This window comes from Sinocyclocheilus rhinocerous, unplaced genomic scaffold (genome assembly GCF_001515625.1).
Source record: "Sinocyclocheilus rhinocerous isolate Xijiao unplaced genomic scaffold, SAMN03320098_v1.1 scaffold1965, whole genome shotgun sequence".
Taxonomy (NCBI): Eukaryota; Metazoa; Chordata; class Actinopteri; order Cypriniformes; family Cyprinidae; genus Sinocyclocheilus; species Sinocyclocheilus rhinocerous.
Genome location: NW_015625577.1, coordinates 1,547,453 through 1,563,784, shown reverse-complemented (window position 1 = coordinate 1,563,784; position 16,332 = coordinate 1,547,453). Strand labels below are relative to the sequence as shown.

General features: G+C 36.9%; 1 protein-coding gene across 1 annotated transcript in view; it reads right to left on the bottom strand.

The window, feature by feature from the left end:
- The window catches only part of nbeab (neurobeachin b), a 291,762-nt gene that overhangs the window by 98,207 nt on the left and 177,223 nt on the right, over nt 1–16,332 (bottom strand). The window contains exon 38 of the mRNA XM_016568737.1: nt 9,297–9,471. Coding sequence (XP_016424223.1) covers nt 9,297–9,471 — 175 coding nt within the window. The remainder of the gene's footprint in view (nt 1–9,296; nt 9,472–16,332) is intronic.

Sequence of the window (16,332 nt, the reverse complement as noted above, 5' to 3'; positions counted from 1 at the left end):
AAAATAAATATAAAAATACATACATTAAAAATTATACTGTGCAGTGTATCATATTATATTATAAAAAATATATGGTGGATTTATTATTTTTTCTTTTTTTATGGTGATTTCTTGGCCAGGTTTTTGTGTATCTTTAAATGAATCTCGAGTCCACAGAAAATCAATAAGCCACAACAGATAAATAGATAATGGTAACCAAGCAACGTAGGAACTTGGTTTATTTATTTATTTTTTTAAAGGCCTGTTCACAAATTCTTTTTTAATAAATCTGCAAAAATGTCAACAATTCTGTGTTTTTCTGTCAATATGGGGTGCTGTGTGTACATTAATGAGGAAAAAAAATTAACTTAAATGTATTTAGCAAAAGGCTGCAATATAACAAAGAGTGAAAAATTTAAGGGGGTCTGAATACTTTCCGTACCCACTGTATATATATATATATATATAACAATATCTATATTCCTGTCATGACAACTCTCAGAGAGGTTTAGCATGGTAATGTCTATGACAATGTTAATGTGTTTGGTCTTGGCAGAATAGATCTGCTACACCGCTGTGGGAGAGCAAGTACCAAAACTTGCTACTCCAAATACATCCACAGACATGCTGCTGTGAGCATGTAAAGAATACTGCTGCTGCACATATAACATATATATATGAAATAACATATATAACATACATGAAATCACCCCATAGCAGATCTATACAGGTGGAGCTGGGGAAGGTGGAGGGTTTCTGAAGCGCGCTGCAACTGCTACAGCAAGCACTAACCAAGTATTTGAATGTTGAGCTGTAACCTCACTGGCTGCTGATATGAAAAGAAACCAATCAGCTGTGTCATTTGAATAAAGATGTCATTATATCAGATTGCGTTAGAAACTATCGGAACTATGCCATCTAGATTTTCATGAAAAAAAAAGGTTCTGAAAGTGATCCCAAAGAAATTGTTTCTCTGTGGGGTTATAGTTGTGGTGCGGAATCTGCTATTCTTTTAAATTCAGACAGATTTTTAGAACTATATCGTTATCATTATCGTTACATTTAACGTCCTTTGTGTGAACAGGCCTTAACACTTTATTTCTGGGATAAGAACTTGTTATAGGAACAAACTCTATCTGGAATAAGTATCAGCAATGATGTCAAATTGAAATAAACACGTTTTATTTCAAAATCCTGACTGGAACCACAGGCAAACTATAACGTTTTACTCTAAACTGTTTAATTCTCCTTTAAAGAGACATTTCGAAGTTCATTAGGCATAATGCAATCCGCTCTCTAAATCTAGACGGGAACGGGATTGAACCGACAACGCAATTAAGCGACTGCTGATAACACCAAAGCTCATCAAGCAGCCTTATCTGAGGGAAAAAGAAAAATTTGTAGCCACTTTTTTTTTAATCGAAACAAAAAGATCATTCATCAGCTTTAATTACTAAATAAAAGAGAGAAAAATGGCAGTCAGGCCTGACACACATCACTGCACACTGGGTTCGTCTTGTGTAAGGTCAGATTTGCCTGAGACACCAGAACAGAGAGATTCTGTGAAAAAAAAGGAAAAAAGAAACGCTTATCAGGAATAGAAAGTGTCTGACACTCTTTTGATGTGTTTCTTTTCAGTGCAGCATTTAAAATGTTCCCTACACTCCCGTGGGGTTCATGTACCTTGTCTCAAAGCGGTCACGTTCGAATGTTGTCAACACCACTACACAGACGAAGAAGGAAAAAGAGAAGGAGAGAGAGGAAAAAAAAAAAAAATAACATAGCGGGCTTCCTGCTCTGTCTCATATCTCAGGAGCTTTCATCAGAGCCAAGGAAGAAGTGGGACCGCTTTTCGGAAATAGGGAGCGTGTAACATTTAGAGGCACATAGCCAGCAAGCGGTCATGGATCAAAGCAGATGGAGGGAAACTTAAGACCGTAATTCTGTAAACCGTCATTACGCCTGCATTAAAGCAGGGAGGGCTGATGGAGCTGAGCTCCAGTCTTGACTGGCAAGATAAAGCTTAGGACCTCAGTGCAATGCAGACAAAATAAACCAGGCGGATTTTGACAAGAAAATTATCCTGAGCAAATGGGGAGAGTTTGAGGGGGAAAAAGTGAGTTAAAAAAAGTATTTAACTTTAGGATGGTTTACACAAAGAAGGCCACAAGAAGGAAAACAAACATGTGCATAAAGTCCCAGCGTACCTGGTCACTGCATAACATCAGTTGCTGTATTTGTTGCTAACTTGTAGACGTTCCTAGTTCTGGTAGCACCTAGTAATAGCTACAAACATCATTGACGCTAATATATCATCGTGTTCACATTAAATCAATTTTATAGCACTAAAAATGCACATTCTGGTGGGAAAAAGGTTGAATGTTAATTAAACCACTGGATAATGCATCATATCAAAGAATAACATTAATCAATGTGTGCTCTTTGCCATTATGGTCATCCATCTGTGCCACCAGGCTATTTGTGTACACAATTAATTGTCATTCATTCAAAACATAGATCAAAACGCATTCTTAATGTTGTCCATGTACATGGTCACAAAATAAACATTTTCTGAAAATGTATTCACCTTCAGACCATTCAGGATGTCAAAAATTTAGTTTCTTCATCAGAAAAATTAGGAGAAATTTAGCATCATATCACTTGTTCACCAAGGGATCCTCTGAAGTGAATGGGTGCCGTCAGAATGAGAGTCCAAGCAGCAGATAAAAATATAATGGACCATTAAATAACATCTTGTGAAGTAAAAAGCTGTGCCTTTGTGTGTATATATATATATATATATATATATATATAAACAATTTATGCATTTTAACATAAACCATTGTTTCCGGCCAAAACACAGGTTTTTCCATCCACTGTTGTCCTTTCACATCAAAATCCACAGGCACATTTGTTTGAAACTGTTTCAGACTGTTCTGTGATCTGTGCATATTTATCTTCTGATTCAGATTAGATTACTTTTTTTATTAGAGAAATCAATATTATGGATAGAGGACTTGTATTTTAGCCGGGAAAATTATGTGAAGATGAAAATCTCTTTTTGCTGGATTTGTTTAATACAAACATGCAGTCATGCTGTTGATTTTTGTGATGTTTTTATCAGCTGTTTGGACTCTCATTCTGATGGCACCCATTTACTGCAGAGCAGGTGATGTAATGCTTAATTTCTCAGAATCTGTTCCGATGAAGAAACAAACTGGCTTTGGGAGTAAATTTTCAGCAAATTTTCATTTTTGGATTAACTATTCCTTTAAACCTTTCCCTGTATTACTCTAACTAGCATAAACATGTGGCACATAATGATATTGAGTAAAATAGTCTGATTTTATATTGCATGAATTACTGCATATTTACCTTTATCCTGCATCGCCCGCCATCTTGGATACCTTTTTTCTACCAAACACACTGTAATGGATTCTAACGCCAAAAGATACAAATGCAGTGCTGCCACATAAAGTTAAGTTAAAACTTGGCTATAATTATGTTCCTACCTTTTGGAACATCCTTCACATCAGGAGCACTATGAATCTTGCCTACAAAAGCTCACTAGCTTCTGAAACACAGTGATGCATGTTCCTATTTTGAGCAATGACACCGGTACAGAAGCTTCCTGTTTTTTCTCTTAAATGGCAAGCCTTTGATAGAAAGCTTACATGGCCACATATATGAGATATCTAGTAACACAGACAATCATTTGTCAGCCCTAGGAATGAGGCTTTATGGGAACTCGAGATCGCTACAACTCAGACTCGAAAGAACCCCTCGCTTGTATTGTCAACCACCTCATTTATCGCACCCCCAAAGCTCGCTCACTGGACTCCTGTGAGCCATCACGGCCAACAGTGAAGCTATTCAAGCCCAGCATGGCTTACCCGCTCTGCCATCAGAGGGTTTATGTTACCCAGGGCACAAATTTGGCATGACACAGCAGGGTTGAGAAAGACCAGGTGATGGCTGGTCTGCCAGTCGTGGTGGGACTTGAATGATGTTCTTCGCTAAAAGCTTGGATCTGATCCATACAGCTGGGGGACGGGGAGCTGTCATTGACTGACTGACATACGTGTAGAATAACAAACAAATCAAAATGTGCTGAAGTAGATGTAGCTCTAAACTTATATCCAATGACTAGCACAATATGATGAAAACCAAATATTTGAAGTGGGCCCAAAATAGCTCCTTCAGCGGCACAAAACTGTTACTTGATGAGTAACTCAGGGTTTTGAAGGCTTCGAAAAAGGAAAGAACAAAAAGATTCTAGTTTGCAATTCAATTCTGTCATTCCATCACTATGTGACTTCTTCAACACACTGATCTCTTTACTTGGCCTTTTCTTTTAAAAGTCACATCAAACGAAAAACTGCGCATAGCTTGTGGCAAAAGGAATTTTACAGTTTGTGAGCACAGCTCCCAAGGTGGAAATATTTAAGTGCTTGGTAGTTTTACTGTTCAAGTTTTTTCAGGCTTCAAACAGGCCTTCATTTAGTCGGTGTCCATGTTTTATTTATGGTTGGAGTATTTGCCTTGCACTTTTATCGCCCCACTTCAGTCATGCGCACTTGTAGCCTTAAATGAAAGAGCCAAAAATTTAGGAAAAATATATATATAAAGAATGACACAATATTCCATTTAAGCAGTAATTGCATCTGGTGTATCTTTCCATTCTGGGATTGACAGATGAGATGCCTTTTGTAAAAATACACAATGTACTAAGACGTGTAGATCTATGTCTCTGCAGTTGACTGATATACAATAACTCAAACAAAATGTTGCACATGTGCCATAAGTGCATTCGCACACAAACAATGTGGCAAAGTGGGCTTGCTGCGCTCGTCGATCAAACGACAGGAATTCTGCAGTCAGCTCTGGAAAAAGGAACCCAACTTCGTAAAGCGAAACCGGAGACCCATGCAAAGTTTTTGTTATGGTTTTACTCATGTGAGAAGCATTTGGTATCACACATACAGACCCAATAGGGCTGATTACAAAGCCCACATGGAATCTATATGCACAGAAATTCACAGACAGCTCTGCAGATTTAGAATTAGAACGCCTGCGTGTTTAAATATTTGGGCTGATTTGATTAGACTTTCACATGCTAATTAAAGGAAACTTTGCTGAGACAATAAATCCTGTAAAACTTGCAATAGCGTCACATTTAGCCTTTGAACTTGCAGATTATAAGTAACTAGTAAAGTAACGCATTACTTTTACCCGTTACCCATTTATTGACTTACACCTTTCCTGTAATGCATTACTTTCCATAAAAACTAAGTAACGTAATTAGTACTTTTTTATGGAGTTACGCAATATTGTTATCCATTACTTTTAAAAGCAACTTCCCCAACACTGAACATAAGTATACCCAAATTAATCAATTCACTGGTTAATGTTAGACGTTTAGATATTGGAGTTTGCTGAGACAATAAGTCCTGTAAAACATAAAGCCGCATTTTGTCTTTGAACTTGCAGCACTTAACGTTTATTGTAGTTTAATGATAACATTAGGTTTTTATCACACTTCCTGTTTTCTGTTCCCACATTTAAGACCTTTTAAAATATTAATTATGACTGTTATGCCATTTAAGATATTTTTTATGACTTTTTATGACCTTACATTTAAATTCAAGGCATTTTAAGAACCCGTGGGGATGTTTTGGTGAGGCACTTACAATGGAAGTGAATGGGGAATTTTTTTAAAGCACTTATTTATTTTTATTTGTCCTTTTTTACAGTTATTTTAGTGTTTTAGGCGTTGTAACAAAAACTGAACAGGTTATCAAGCTGTTTATTTTCACACTATAATCAAGTTAACCTGCATACTGCTTACGTCTTGTGGTTATACAATGTAAATAGTGAGTATTTTAACATTTACGGCTTGGCCCCAATTACTTCCATTGTAAGCTTCTCACATTTCTGCTTTTCTTAAGCAAACAGAGGGACAAGTCGGCATTAATTTTTGTGGTAATCAACATCGTTTGTCGATTTACTTCTATTGAACTTGTATTGAATTATCACACCTCTCTTACTTCCACCTTTCTTCTCGCTCTTCCACTCTTTCTCATGTAACAAGCTATAAAGATCTCTGTCCAGAGGGGTTGATTGGGTCAGGGCAGAGCTGCTCACCTGAAAATGAGACTGCAAGGACACTCTGAGGTAGAACAGGCTGTTAAAGAGCAGGATCAATATTAACCTGACTTCCATTTCATGCTTGCCCAATTCCAATCAGCTAACAATATACTCGGCCACTCGTGAATAAGGGGGAAGGTACTGTATCAAAGCCATGAGACCCGCATGTAACATGCTCACCATTTTGTCAGCATGGCTAATAGACTAAACTGAGCTATTTCAAAGCTAAGTTTCCCACAAACATATGCAAAGGTACCTGGGAATGAGGCTCAGAGCAGTACGGTTTATCAAATGCTTATACAACATAGTCAGCCATTTGAGGTCCCATTAAATTCAGGCCGTTCCTCTATTTTCAGTGATTGAAGATTGTATTACAGCCACAGAAAATACATGAAATTACCATGAATCAAATATAATGATGTTGTTTCTAGTCAGTTAGAAAATTTTTTGAATGAACCTGAGGCATATTTCATGTCCACCCATGTCATTTCGCATGAGAAGAAATTTGAAATATTGCTAAAACGCAGCGTATGTTCTAACACAGACAAGCTCTATGAAAGTATGTCATTGTGAATAAAAACAAGCCCCATATGCAGTGACTGCTGTCAACCGCCAGTGTTCTGACATTTGAGAGCAGTCATTTTTCAATCTCTTTGGTTTCTGTCAAAAATAATGGAAACTTATATGCACCCTTAACAGTTAATTCATTCAAATCACCTATGTTAACTCAACATACATCGACCGCCAGTCACAAAAGCAGCTGTAAACCTCCACTACTGCCAGTTCAGCAAAGCACAGAGCTACTGACTTTTACAGTTTCTTAAAAGGATGATTTATATACCTTATGCAATGTACATATGTGCAGACATATTAGGACTTTCATTCCAGTGAAAAAATAAGAGTGCTTTTAAATACAATGGACTAAATGAATAAATAATAAAATAGGACATTACATTTTTTTTTTTTTTTTTTACATATATTTTATTTTTTAGTAAAACATATACTGCATTATTTTTTTTCTTTTAATTTATTAAAGTTCATAACAATTATAAGCTTGCATTTATCTTAAAAGCTTAGCACTGTTCTGCTGGTTTATGAAAACGGTCCATCCGTTTCTATAAAATCCATCTAGAGAAGTCGTTCTTTGCTCTCCCTCTCTCTCTATGGCATTGTGGGGGCAACATCTGACAACAGGCAATCCCTTTCACATGCCAATCTTATGCATTATTCCACTCATTAAGGACTGGGAGAAGCCTGGGGGACCTCAACAAGTCCTCAATCACAGCGGCCCTAGACACTAGACCACGGCCCGCGGGTCCACAGAGACGCACTGACAACTTACCAAGGACAGACAGAAAAAGAAGCCAGGCCAGAGGAATACTGCAGCGGTGTGAGCTTCTGAAGAAATGCAAGAGATATACTGGGTAATACGTTTGAAAGACAGTGTGGATTTGATATGGTGGCAAAATGAATTAGTGGGGGAAAAAAGTCTGTTGTGACATGAGCAGGGGCCACCTGCAGGTCAAGGAACAGCTGGCATGTGTATGAACGAGTGTGCATGTGTGTGTTCTGGCTCTGACACACAGGCCATCTGACATGGCCTCAAAACAGTTGGGCACAAAAGGCCAGACATGTAGATAGACACAATATTACTGCATAACAAGTCACAGAACACACTTTAAAATTACATAAGCAGTGTTGGGGGTAACGCATTACAAGTAACACGAGTAATCAGATTACTTTTTCAAGTAACAACTAAAGTAACGCATTACTTTTAAACGAACAAGAAAAGAGTTACTTTTTCAAATAAGGTGAACACAAAGTACACAAGGTACTTTGTTTTCTCATTTATTGACTGTAACATCTTATGTGATGCCTTACCTTACATAAAAAGTAACTAAGTAACGTAATTATTTACTAACACAATATTGTAATCCATTACTTTTAAAAGTAACTTTCCCCAACACCGGACACATTCATACCAAAATTCATCAATTCACCGGTGTCAGACTCTGTTCCTTGTTTTGTGTGTGTTTTGCTCCCCATGTGCCTTCCTTGCCCTTATTTGGTCCTTCCTGTTCCTGTCCCCATTTAGTTCTATTAGTTCCAGGTGTTCCTTGTTATTAGTTATCCTCCTCACCTGTCTGCCCCTCGTTATCTGCCCTATTTGAGTTCTAGCCCGTTCTGTTCTCCCTTGTCCGGAATTGTATATGTCTACCCTTGCTACGTGTGTTTTCCTTGTTCCCTGGATGTGATTAAAACCTGTATGTTTGAATTCCACTCCTCGTCTCCGAGCTCCTCACAGTTGCGAGTCGTGACAACTGGTTAATGTAAGATGTTTAGACCACAGAGTATTGTCCATAATCAAAGTGCGTCATTTTCATTACGTTAGAAAGTGCAATCTATTGTCATCCCAGGTGGCCATTAGCAGCATTTTAGCAAAATATGTTGTCAAAAAACACTCTCATATGCATCTACCCATAAGTATGAGCTAATACCAAGGGTTCAATTGTGGATTTTTAAAAAAATAAATAGGCTTATTTCGCTTGCCCCTTTGTAAGTTTCCTCATGTGTAATGGAAATAGTTACAGTAACTATTCTGTGCACAAGAGAGAAGTCGCCCCATTGTACTTGAGAATCAATAGATTTGCCCTTGTTCAGTTAATACACTCCCTTCATATCTTCAATTTGATGCCTGGAGGAGAAGCGCTCCCATTGGTTAATAGTATTGAACCGTTTCTCTTTTAAAGCCTCTGTTGCGAGACACAGAGTCAAATCGACAGCCGTGCGGTGGGCAATGCTGCAAGATCAAACGGGTCAATGAGGAAAAATGTTTGAGTGCAAAAGGCAGAAACAGTAAAAAAAAAAGCACAGCGTGCAATTTTCCTCTCAACAATGTGTGCCGTTAGGATATAAAAACCTGCCATAAAGCCCTCTTGCCATGTTCAATTGACAAGGCTCATAAATATACAACCTATAAAGCTGACAACGAACTGTTTCTCAGCTCTGAGAATATTAGTTGCGTCCAAGAGTTGATTCTAATTCGCATATGTGTATCCCATTTGGTGAACAATGATGTCATTGTATGAAATGAACGCAATTTAGGGATAATGAGCTAGACTGACAGAGTCCAGCAACATTTTTGATTGGCTGTTGGCAGAATTACTGACCATAGTCCTCCAGCGATTTGCACGTGATGTCCAAGTGGGTGGAGCCAAAAGGGTTTCGGACGAATCTCCGCCTCCTCCGGAGGTCATCCTCCCAGTAATCCAGACGCCAGAAGTCATGCAGCTGACTGGAAAAGGGGAAAAGACAGGAACTCCTGTTAGGAATCAGAAAAAAAAAAAAAAAACATGTTGGAAAGCTAAAATTAAAAAATGAAAGCACTGAATATCATTTTATATGGTGAAACAAGCCCTGCTTTCCACAGGGCACATCATACTTTGGCACATTAATATATTATCACTCATTTTGTTAAAAATACATTCACAAATGTGAAGCACTACAACAGAAACACATCAGACACACATGGAAACCCATTTTCGTCACATTAGGGGGGAAAAAATGCTTTGGTAAATCACATGAAAACTCATAATAACATTAAGAAGTGGAAAAAATGACATGAAAAGTTGGAATTGTGACAAAAAGCCAAGATTATGAGATACTAAGACATAATTATGAGATAAAAAGTCAGACCTATGACATACTAGGTCTTAATTATGACGAAAAGTTGGGGGAAAAAAACAATTACGAGACAATAAGTCATAATTATAAGATAAAACGTCTTAATTATGGCCCACTACACCTTAATTATGAGATAAAAGTCTCAATTTTGACATAAAAAGTTTAAATTATGACATAAGTTATAATTATGACAAAGGCAAAATTATGAGATACTAAGTCAGAATTATGATATAAAAGTCAAACTTATGAAAATATGCAATATGAGATAAATGTACAAATTATAACATGAAAAGGTGAAATTATGACATGAAAAGGTGAAATTATTAAATAATGAAATAGTGAAATTATACTATACTAAGATATACCAAGACACAAGAATGAGATAGAAAGTTGGAATGATATTATAATCAATATTATAAGATAAAATGTCAATGACAGTCCTTATGAAATAAAAGTCATTACATAATAAAATTATTACTTGCATAGATTCGACCTTCTCACAATGTCATTTTTTGTCAAAACGAAGACTTAGTGTGTCATAACTCTGACTGTTTATCGTATAATAATGACTTAGTAATCATGACTCGCAACTTTTTATGATATAATTAGGGTTTAGCATAGCATGTTTTTTTTCTTTCATGTGGGAGAAATGGGCTTCCACAGACATACACAAAGAAAGCACTTAAATTTATACAGCAGTGTAATACTCTACATACAATGCTACGGAGAATTGCATTCTGGAGGGCACCCAAACCAAAGGTTACACATGAGGGAGAATCAAATGATATCTGGTAAAATATAGCTAATTCATGAAGTTCATTAGAGCTCCAGAAACCCAGACACGCTTTTGCACGAGAACCCCTCAGGCACAAAACAGCAGCCGCGGCTCTCCAGCCCACAAATAAATAACAGCAAGTCCCATTAACAAATACGGTATCAAATTACAAGTATAAATGGCGCAGCTTGCCTCCTTTTTACTGTGTTTTTTAACAAGTCTTGTAAATCAGAGGTAGGACCCTCTATGCAGCCGGAGAGGGGTTTTAATGATGCTGGGGTCTCACCATAGCCACACCCCAGGCCAATAAAACAGGGACCCCCTCCCTCTGCATATGTGCAGCTGTGATTAAAATAACGTGCTGAAATATTCATTGAAATGATTCCCAGGGCCCTGGAGCAAGCTGCAGAAAATTGGGTTTTTATTCATTATTAATAACAGCGAATTAGAGGCCGTATAAAAGAAAAAATGAGAGGCCGAGAAAAAAGGGGAGCACAGGGAATGAGAGGGAAACAGCTTCAGCATGTGGTAACCATCTTTGTAAATGATTATTCCAACATTAGCAGAGACCTGGGCTAATTTTATTGCTTGCAGCTAATGCAAACCATTAAGGGCAGGGACCAGCATCAGGTTACTAAGTGCAGCTCGTTTCGAGCGCACTCAGGCTGGAGATGTTTCAAAGGCTTTAAAACAGAGTGAGAGAGAGAGGGAAAGGAAAAAGCACAGAAAGGAAAAGCAGGCCAGCACCGAATAATACTACAGCTAATTTACTCCAAAGAGGATTTAGAGAGTGATGATTGGTGTAATTGGGGGATAGATGACAGCATGGTATGGGTCAGTCAACAAATTCCACATGTGGTTTGTCTTCATTACCAGCTACTCATGGGGAAATACACCATCCACTTTGAGCCATATACTAATTTCCATCAAAAACTATGACATGAGTCATTAGTCTATGTTCCTATCTTACAAACAGAGGTTAAAGGACTATCTGGTGAAATCTTGGACAAAAATTTAAAAAAATTTTTTTTTTAATCATTGTGCATTTTTATCATTTTATCTTTGTTCCATATAATGGCAGTTCATAATTGTCTGTTAAGCTTTAAAAATAAAAATTACAAAAAAAAAAGACAACAAACGGCATTGTTTCTCACGTCATAACTAAACCATGCTAGTTTGAAAATGTGTATTGAAAATTTAATTTATATATAATATTAATATAATGGAAGTAGCGATAGATCTTTACAATCTTGTCATTTCACCAGATCAAATTATGACATTTTGATTACAAATTACAAGGAAAAAATTTAATAAAAATGGAGAACATTCACAGATAAATCGTTGACAATAAGATCTATAACATGCATTTAGAAAATAGATGAACGTTTAAATAAATATTAAAAATATTTTAAATAAAAAGATTTATCTTTTAAAATGTTTTACATTTTATAGTAATTTTATAAAATTACTACATTTTAGTTATGAATTTTATTTAAAAAAATCATTATGAAGATCCTTCTTTAAAAAACAACATAATTTTGTATTAATAAAAAAAATACAAAATAGCAATTCCATTTCAATGTTAACATTACATGTTTTTTAAACAAACTTATGACAGATTTTTATTTTCATCTCTCAACAAAATATTTTATGTATAAACACATTTACTTATTTATATTAAATGAGTAAATCCATACAAAATCTGTGCAAAAAAAAAAAAATCTTTGTTTGCCCACCATTAATAGTAGTTCACCCACTTCTATATACAAATAGAAGCCAACATTCTCACTTGAACATAAGGCAGAGCCATTTCATTAAAAAACCTCAGATCTACCGAGGTGTTTGCCCCAAGCTATGGATTGTACTGAATGGGCCTCTCTCCACTCTGCCATAATATTGAGGCAGTCTAAACAGATTAAAGTGTTACAGCAGGATCACATCACAAAAGCTGCTCCTTGTTGCGTGAATATTATATCTACAAATGTCAAGAAATCAGGAGGCTCAAGGGACTTAGCCGAGCTCTGACAGCAACATGAGTGCTCGCTCTCAGTTTAACATCAATCAAGAATGCGTGTGTGTGTGTAGGAAACAAAGCCTGTTTGCATACATGAGCGGCATGCCAAAAGTTCATCACTCGCCGGGGTAAGAAAAGCAAAGCGTTGTGTCTGGGGCTTGTCTGTTGTCAGTCTTATACCTTGAGAGCCAGACAGAGATGTCAAGAGGCGGAGAGGCCAAAGTCACATAAATGACATTGTAAATGCAAGATTACAGCGTGAAAAAAATGTAAATCCTACCGAGGCAAACAGGCGATTACCATTTAAGATTATAACATCCAAAGCTGCCTGCGAGTCGGCAACGTAGCGCATGAGAAATCCATGCGCGTACATTTTGAAGATTTCAGAGTTTCCCCTCCCACAGCATATATGATGATTTTAATTTGGTTTGACAGTGGTATTTCGGCTGTGTACAGCAATTCTGATGAAAGCCCAAACATTTTCGTTTTCTTCTTAATAAGGGGATTAGACAAGCACGCGGTATTACAATGAACGATAAACCGAAGGGTGCTTGATGACACCGTTTACATTTCTTCACCCACTCTTTCCCCTAAAGCATGTGCTTTTACTTTGCTGGTGGTTTCCGCAGGATTGGATTGAGGGTCCAGTGATACGTTAAACCCTGCGGTCAACATATAGAGCCGGATTTAGTCAGTGCCAAAATTGCCATGACGTGAGTTTCCTCACCCAGGGTGGTCCAGCTCAAAAGAGAGGTCTTCTTCCCACAGGGGCATTATGAACATATACTGTACTCTTTTACAACTTATTTTAGTCCATTAAATATATTACAGCAGTCCTTCTGAAGAGCAGCGGGTTATATTTAAGGAATATGACACGAGTATGAGAGCTGACGGTGTGTAAAATTAATATAAAATTTTTAGACATAACATTGTCTGTTTCTTTGTCTATTTTTGCTTGACCAATGAAAATAGTTTTAAACAAATCAACAGCAGAATTCACAGAATGTCTTTTTACGTTTAAGAACGTCTGACGCAGGACAGTGAAATGGGAAAAAAACGCAAGGCTTCAAGAACTTATTTTAACTTGAGCGCCATGTTTTTAGAATGTCATGTCACATGCATGATGTTTCAAAAGACACCAGACTCGAGCACAACAGTCAAATACATTAATCGAGCACTTGTTTACAAAGAAAAACCACAGAAAAATTAATTGTTGCACATTTTAGAGCAACCCAGCAAAAGTGTTTTGTTCACTGATAAAGAACGAATCGGTTAAGTGAATAATTCAGTGACTCACTGATACAGATATTTCACCACTAATGCACAGTCTGAGAGTGTCTATATTTTGCTGCGACAAAGAGCACTACAAAATTATTCATTTCAATAAGAATGAAGCATTGTAAGGGCAGAGAGGAAGAACATAAAGGTCTATGAAACATTTTTGAATCTGCTGAACAATGACAATATGGGATCAGTTGTGTAGTGAATATTCAATCCTTGTCACCTGGCTTTATTTTGCATTTTCTCGTTGCACAATAACAATGTCCAAAAGATACTTCTTGATATAATGCATTATGTTTCTACAATGTAGATACAGAACACATATTAGCAGTAGTGTATTCATGCATCAAAATGGATCTTACACATTTCTATCTATCCAGCAGTGCTTATGGAACGCCACTCAGCCAATCAAGTTTGACCGGCACTAACAGTTGTATAAAAGAGCAATATCACAACGCAATTGTATTGTTGTCCAGGAGTCTTTGTTGGAAAATAAAAGCTGTGCCTAATAGACTACTTAATTGTGTTATATCTAAAAAAGGAATTAAAAACTATATTCTCGCTGGTCTTCACATTAAAGAGTGGATCCTGATAGCCATTTCATCTGAATGGTAATCACTCACTGGAATTAGCTTCCGACACGCTCGACTTTACCAATCGCGCAGCTCATGATGACAGGCATAAAGGATGGTGGAGGGCCGGCCCTCCTCGAAAGCGTCTCAAATTTATTAGTCACATCGGCCATCAATCACCCAAATGGATTTCCAACTGCATTTTAAAAGCTAATTTCCCTGCACTGATAACCAAAACTATCAGCCGACCAGAGTGCCAGTCATTATTTACTACTGCTTTGGGTCTTATTTTTTTTTCTAAATGCATCACAAAAGACTGGTGTAAAAAACTGTGTATCCCCCTCTCCCTTCCACACATTAAAAAACACTCTCAGAGAGCGAGAGAACAAGATTTAGGACCCTTGTGTCCATAGGGCATGTGTTGTTTGTGAAAGGCTGTAAAAAATTGACAGCCATGATTCAGTCTAAAATGGCAAAATGGGAAATAAAGGAAAGGCTAACAATTTAATCTTAAAAAATATATATAGCTATGTTTTTGTTTGGAAAGCCCGGCTGCAGATATGATCTATTGGGCTTTTACACTGGTATTGTGGGGGATTATGGGATGCTGGTTCATGAGATGGATTACCCTGTTACCGTGCTGCTCTGCAGGGCTTGAGCAGTGTACATCTCCAAAGATTAATTTAAGTGGGAGGATTCAGGGGTGCAACTGTTCTGTCTAGACACCTCTTTGACCACCTCTGAGTCTCTGAGCAGTCTTTCTGAATAAGCCCATGTTCACACAAGGCAGCAAAAAACCACATGAAATCCCAATCTTAATCCAAACCGTGTTTGAAGGTGGTTTGAAATTGTTTCAGAACTGTCACATTTGACTTTTTTCATTATTATTATTATTTTTGTGGCATTTGTGCCACATATACAATGTGCATTAATGTATCGTTCCCCACACAGTCACTAGCTGGGTTTCCATCAAAAGTTGCGAATTTAACTTCGCAACTTTTGGAATATCGCATAAAACATTCGCGAATAATCGTTTAAAATCCAACGAGTGAAAGAGAACAAAATTTCCTGATAAACTGGCACTAAATATCATTAAGAAAAGTAGGAGAAGCCACTAAAAATACTAATTTTCATATATAATAAATTACTTGTGCCTCAGAGCGAGCAGACGAAACACAATAAATACGGTCATTGCTTTCGGAGGTGTGGATGCCTGCTGTTTTGGAACGGAGTCATGCAAAAAGGTTCTGGGAGGTAATTCTATAGAAATATTTTGACGACAGACTTTGCTCGGACATTTAAAAATGACCATAAAAACATTTCAGATGCTGTGTAACAAGATCCGTCTGCTGGTTAGTCAGGTTATGCCGTCCTGTAGCGCAAAGTCACATGACTTTTTTTAATGCGCATGGAGGAATTTATTCGGCAAATGCATTTCCATCTCTCCATCTCCCATTATTTGCATTAAAACTTTTTCGCACAAGTCAAAAACTACCTCAAGTGACCGTAAAAACTTTTTTGTGATTTAAGGGATTTTTTTTTTAAACTTGGCATTTCTATCACTTGTTTCTGACGTGATACTTCAAAATGCTCATAAAAACAGGGTGATGGAAACATAGCTACTGTTTCATTCGCTATGTAGGATATATTTAAATATATTTTATCGTATAAGCGGCTATGGATACAGCATGAATGTCTGTCTTAAGTGTATAATAATAAAAAATAAGGCTTTTAATCAATAAAAATATTTAAATAAATTGCAATATGCCAATTACTCTAAATGAAAAACATTTAATTGTATATATGAATATTCTTTTGTTGATAATGGAGATAATTCAAATACATTATTGTGGCACACAAAACACTGATAGTCATCCCAA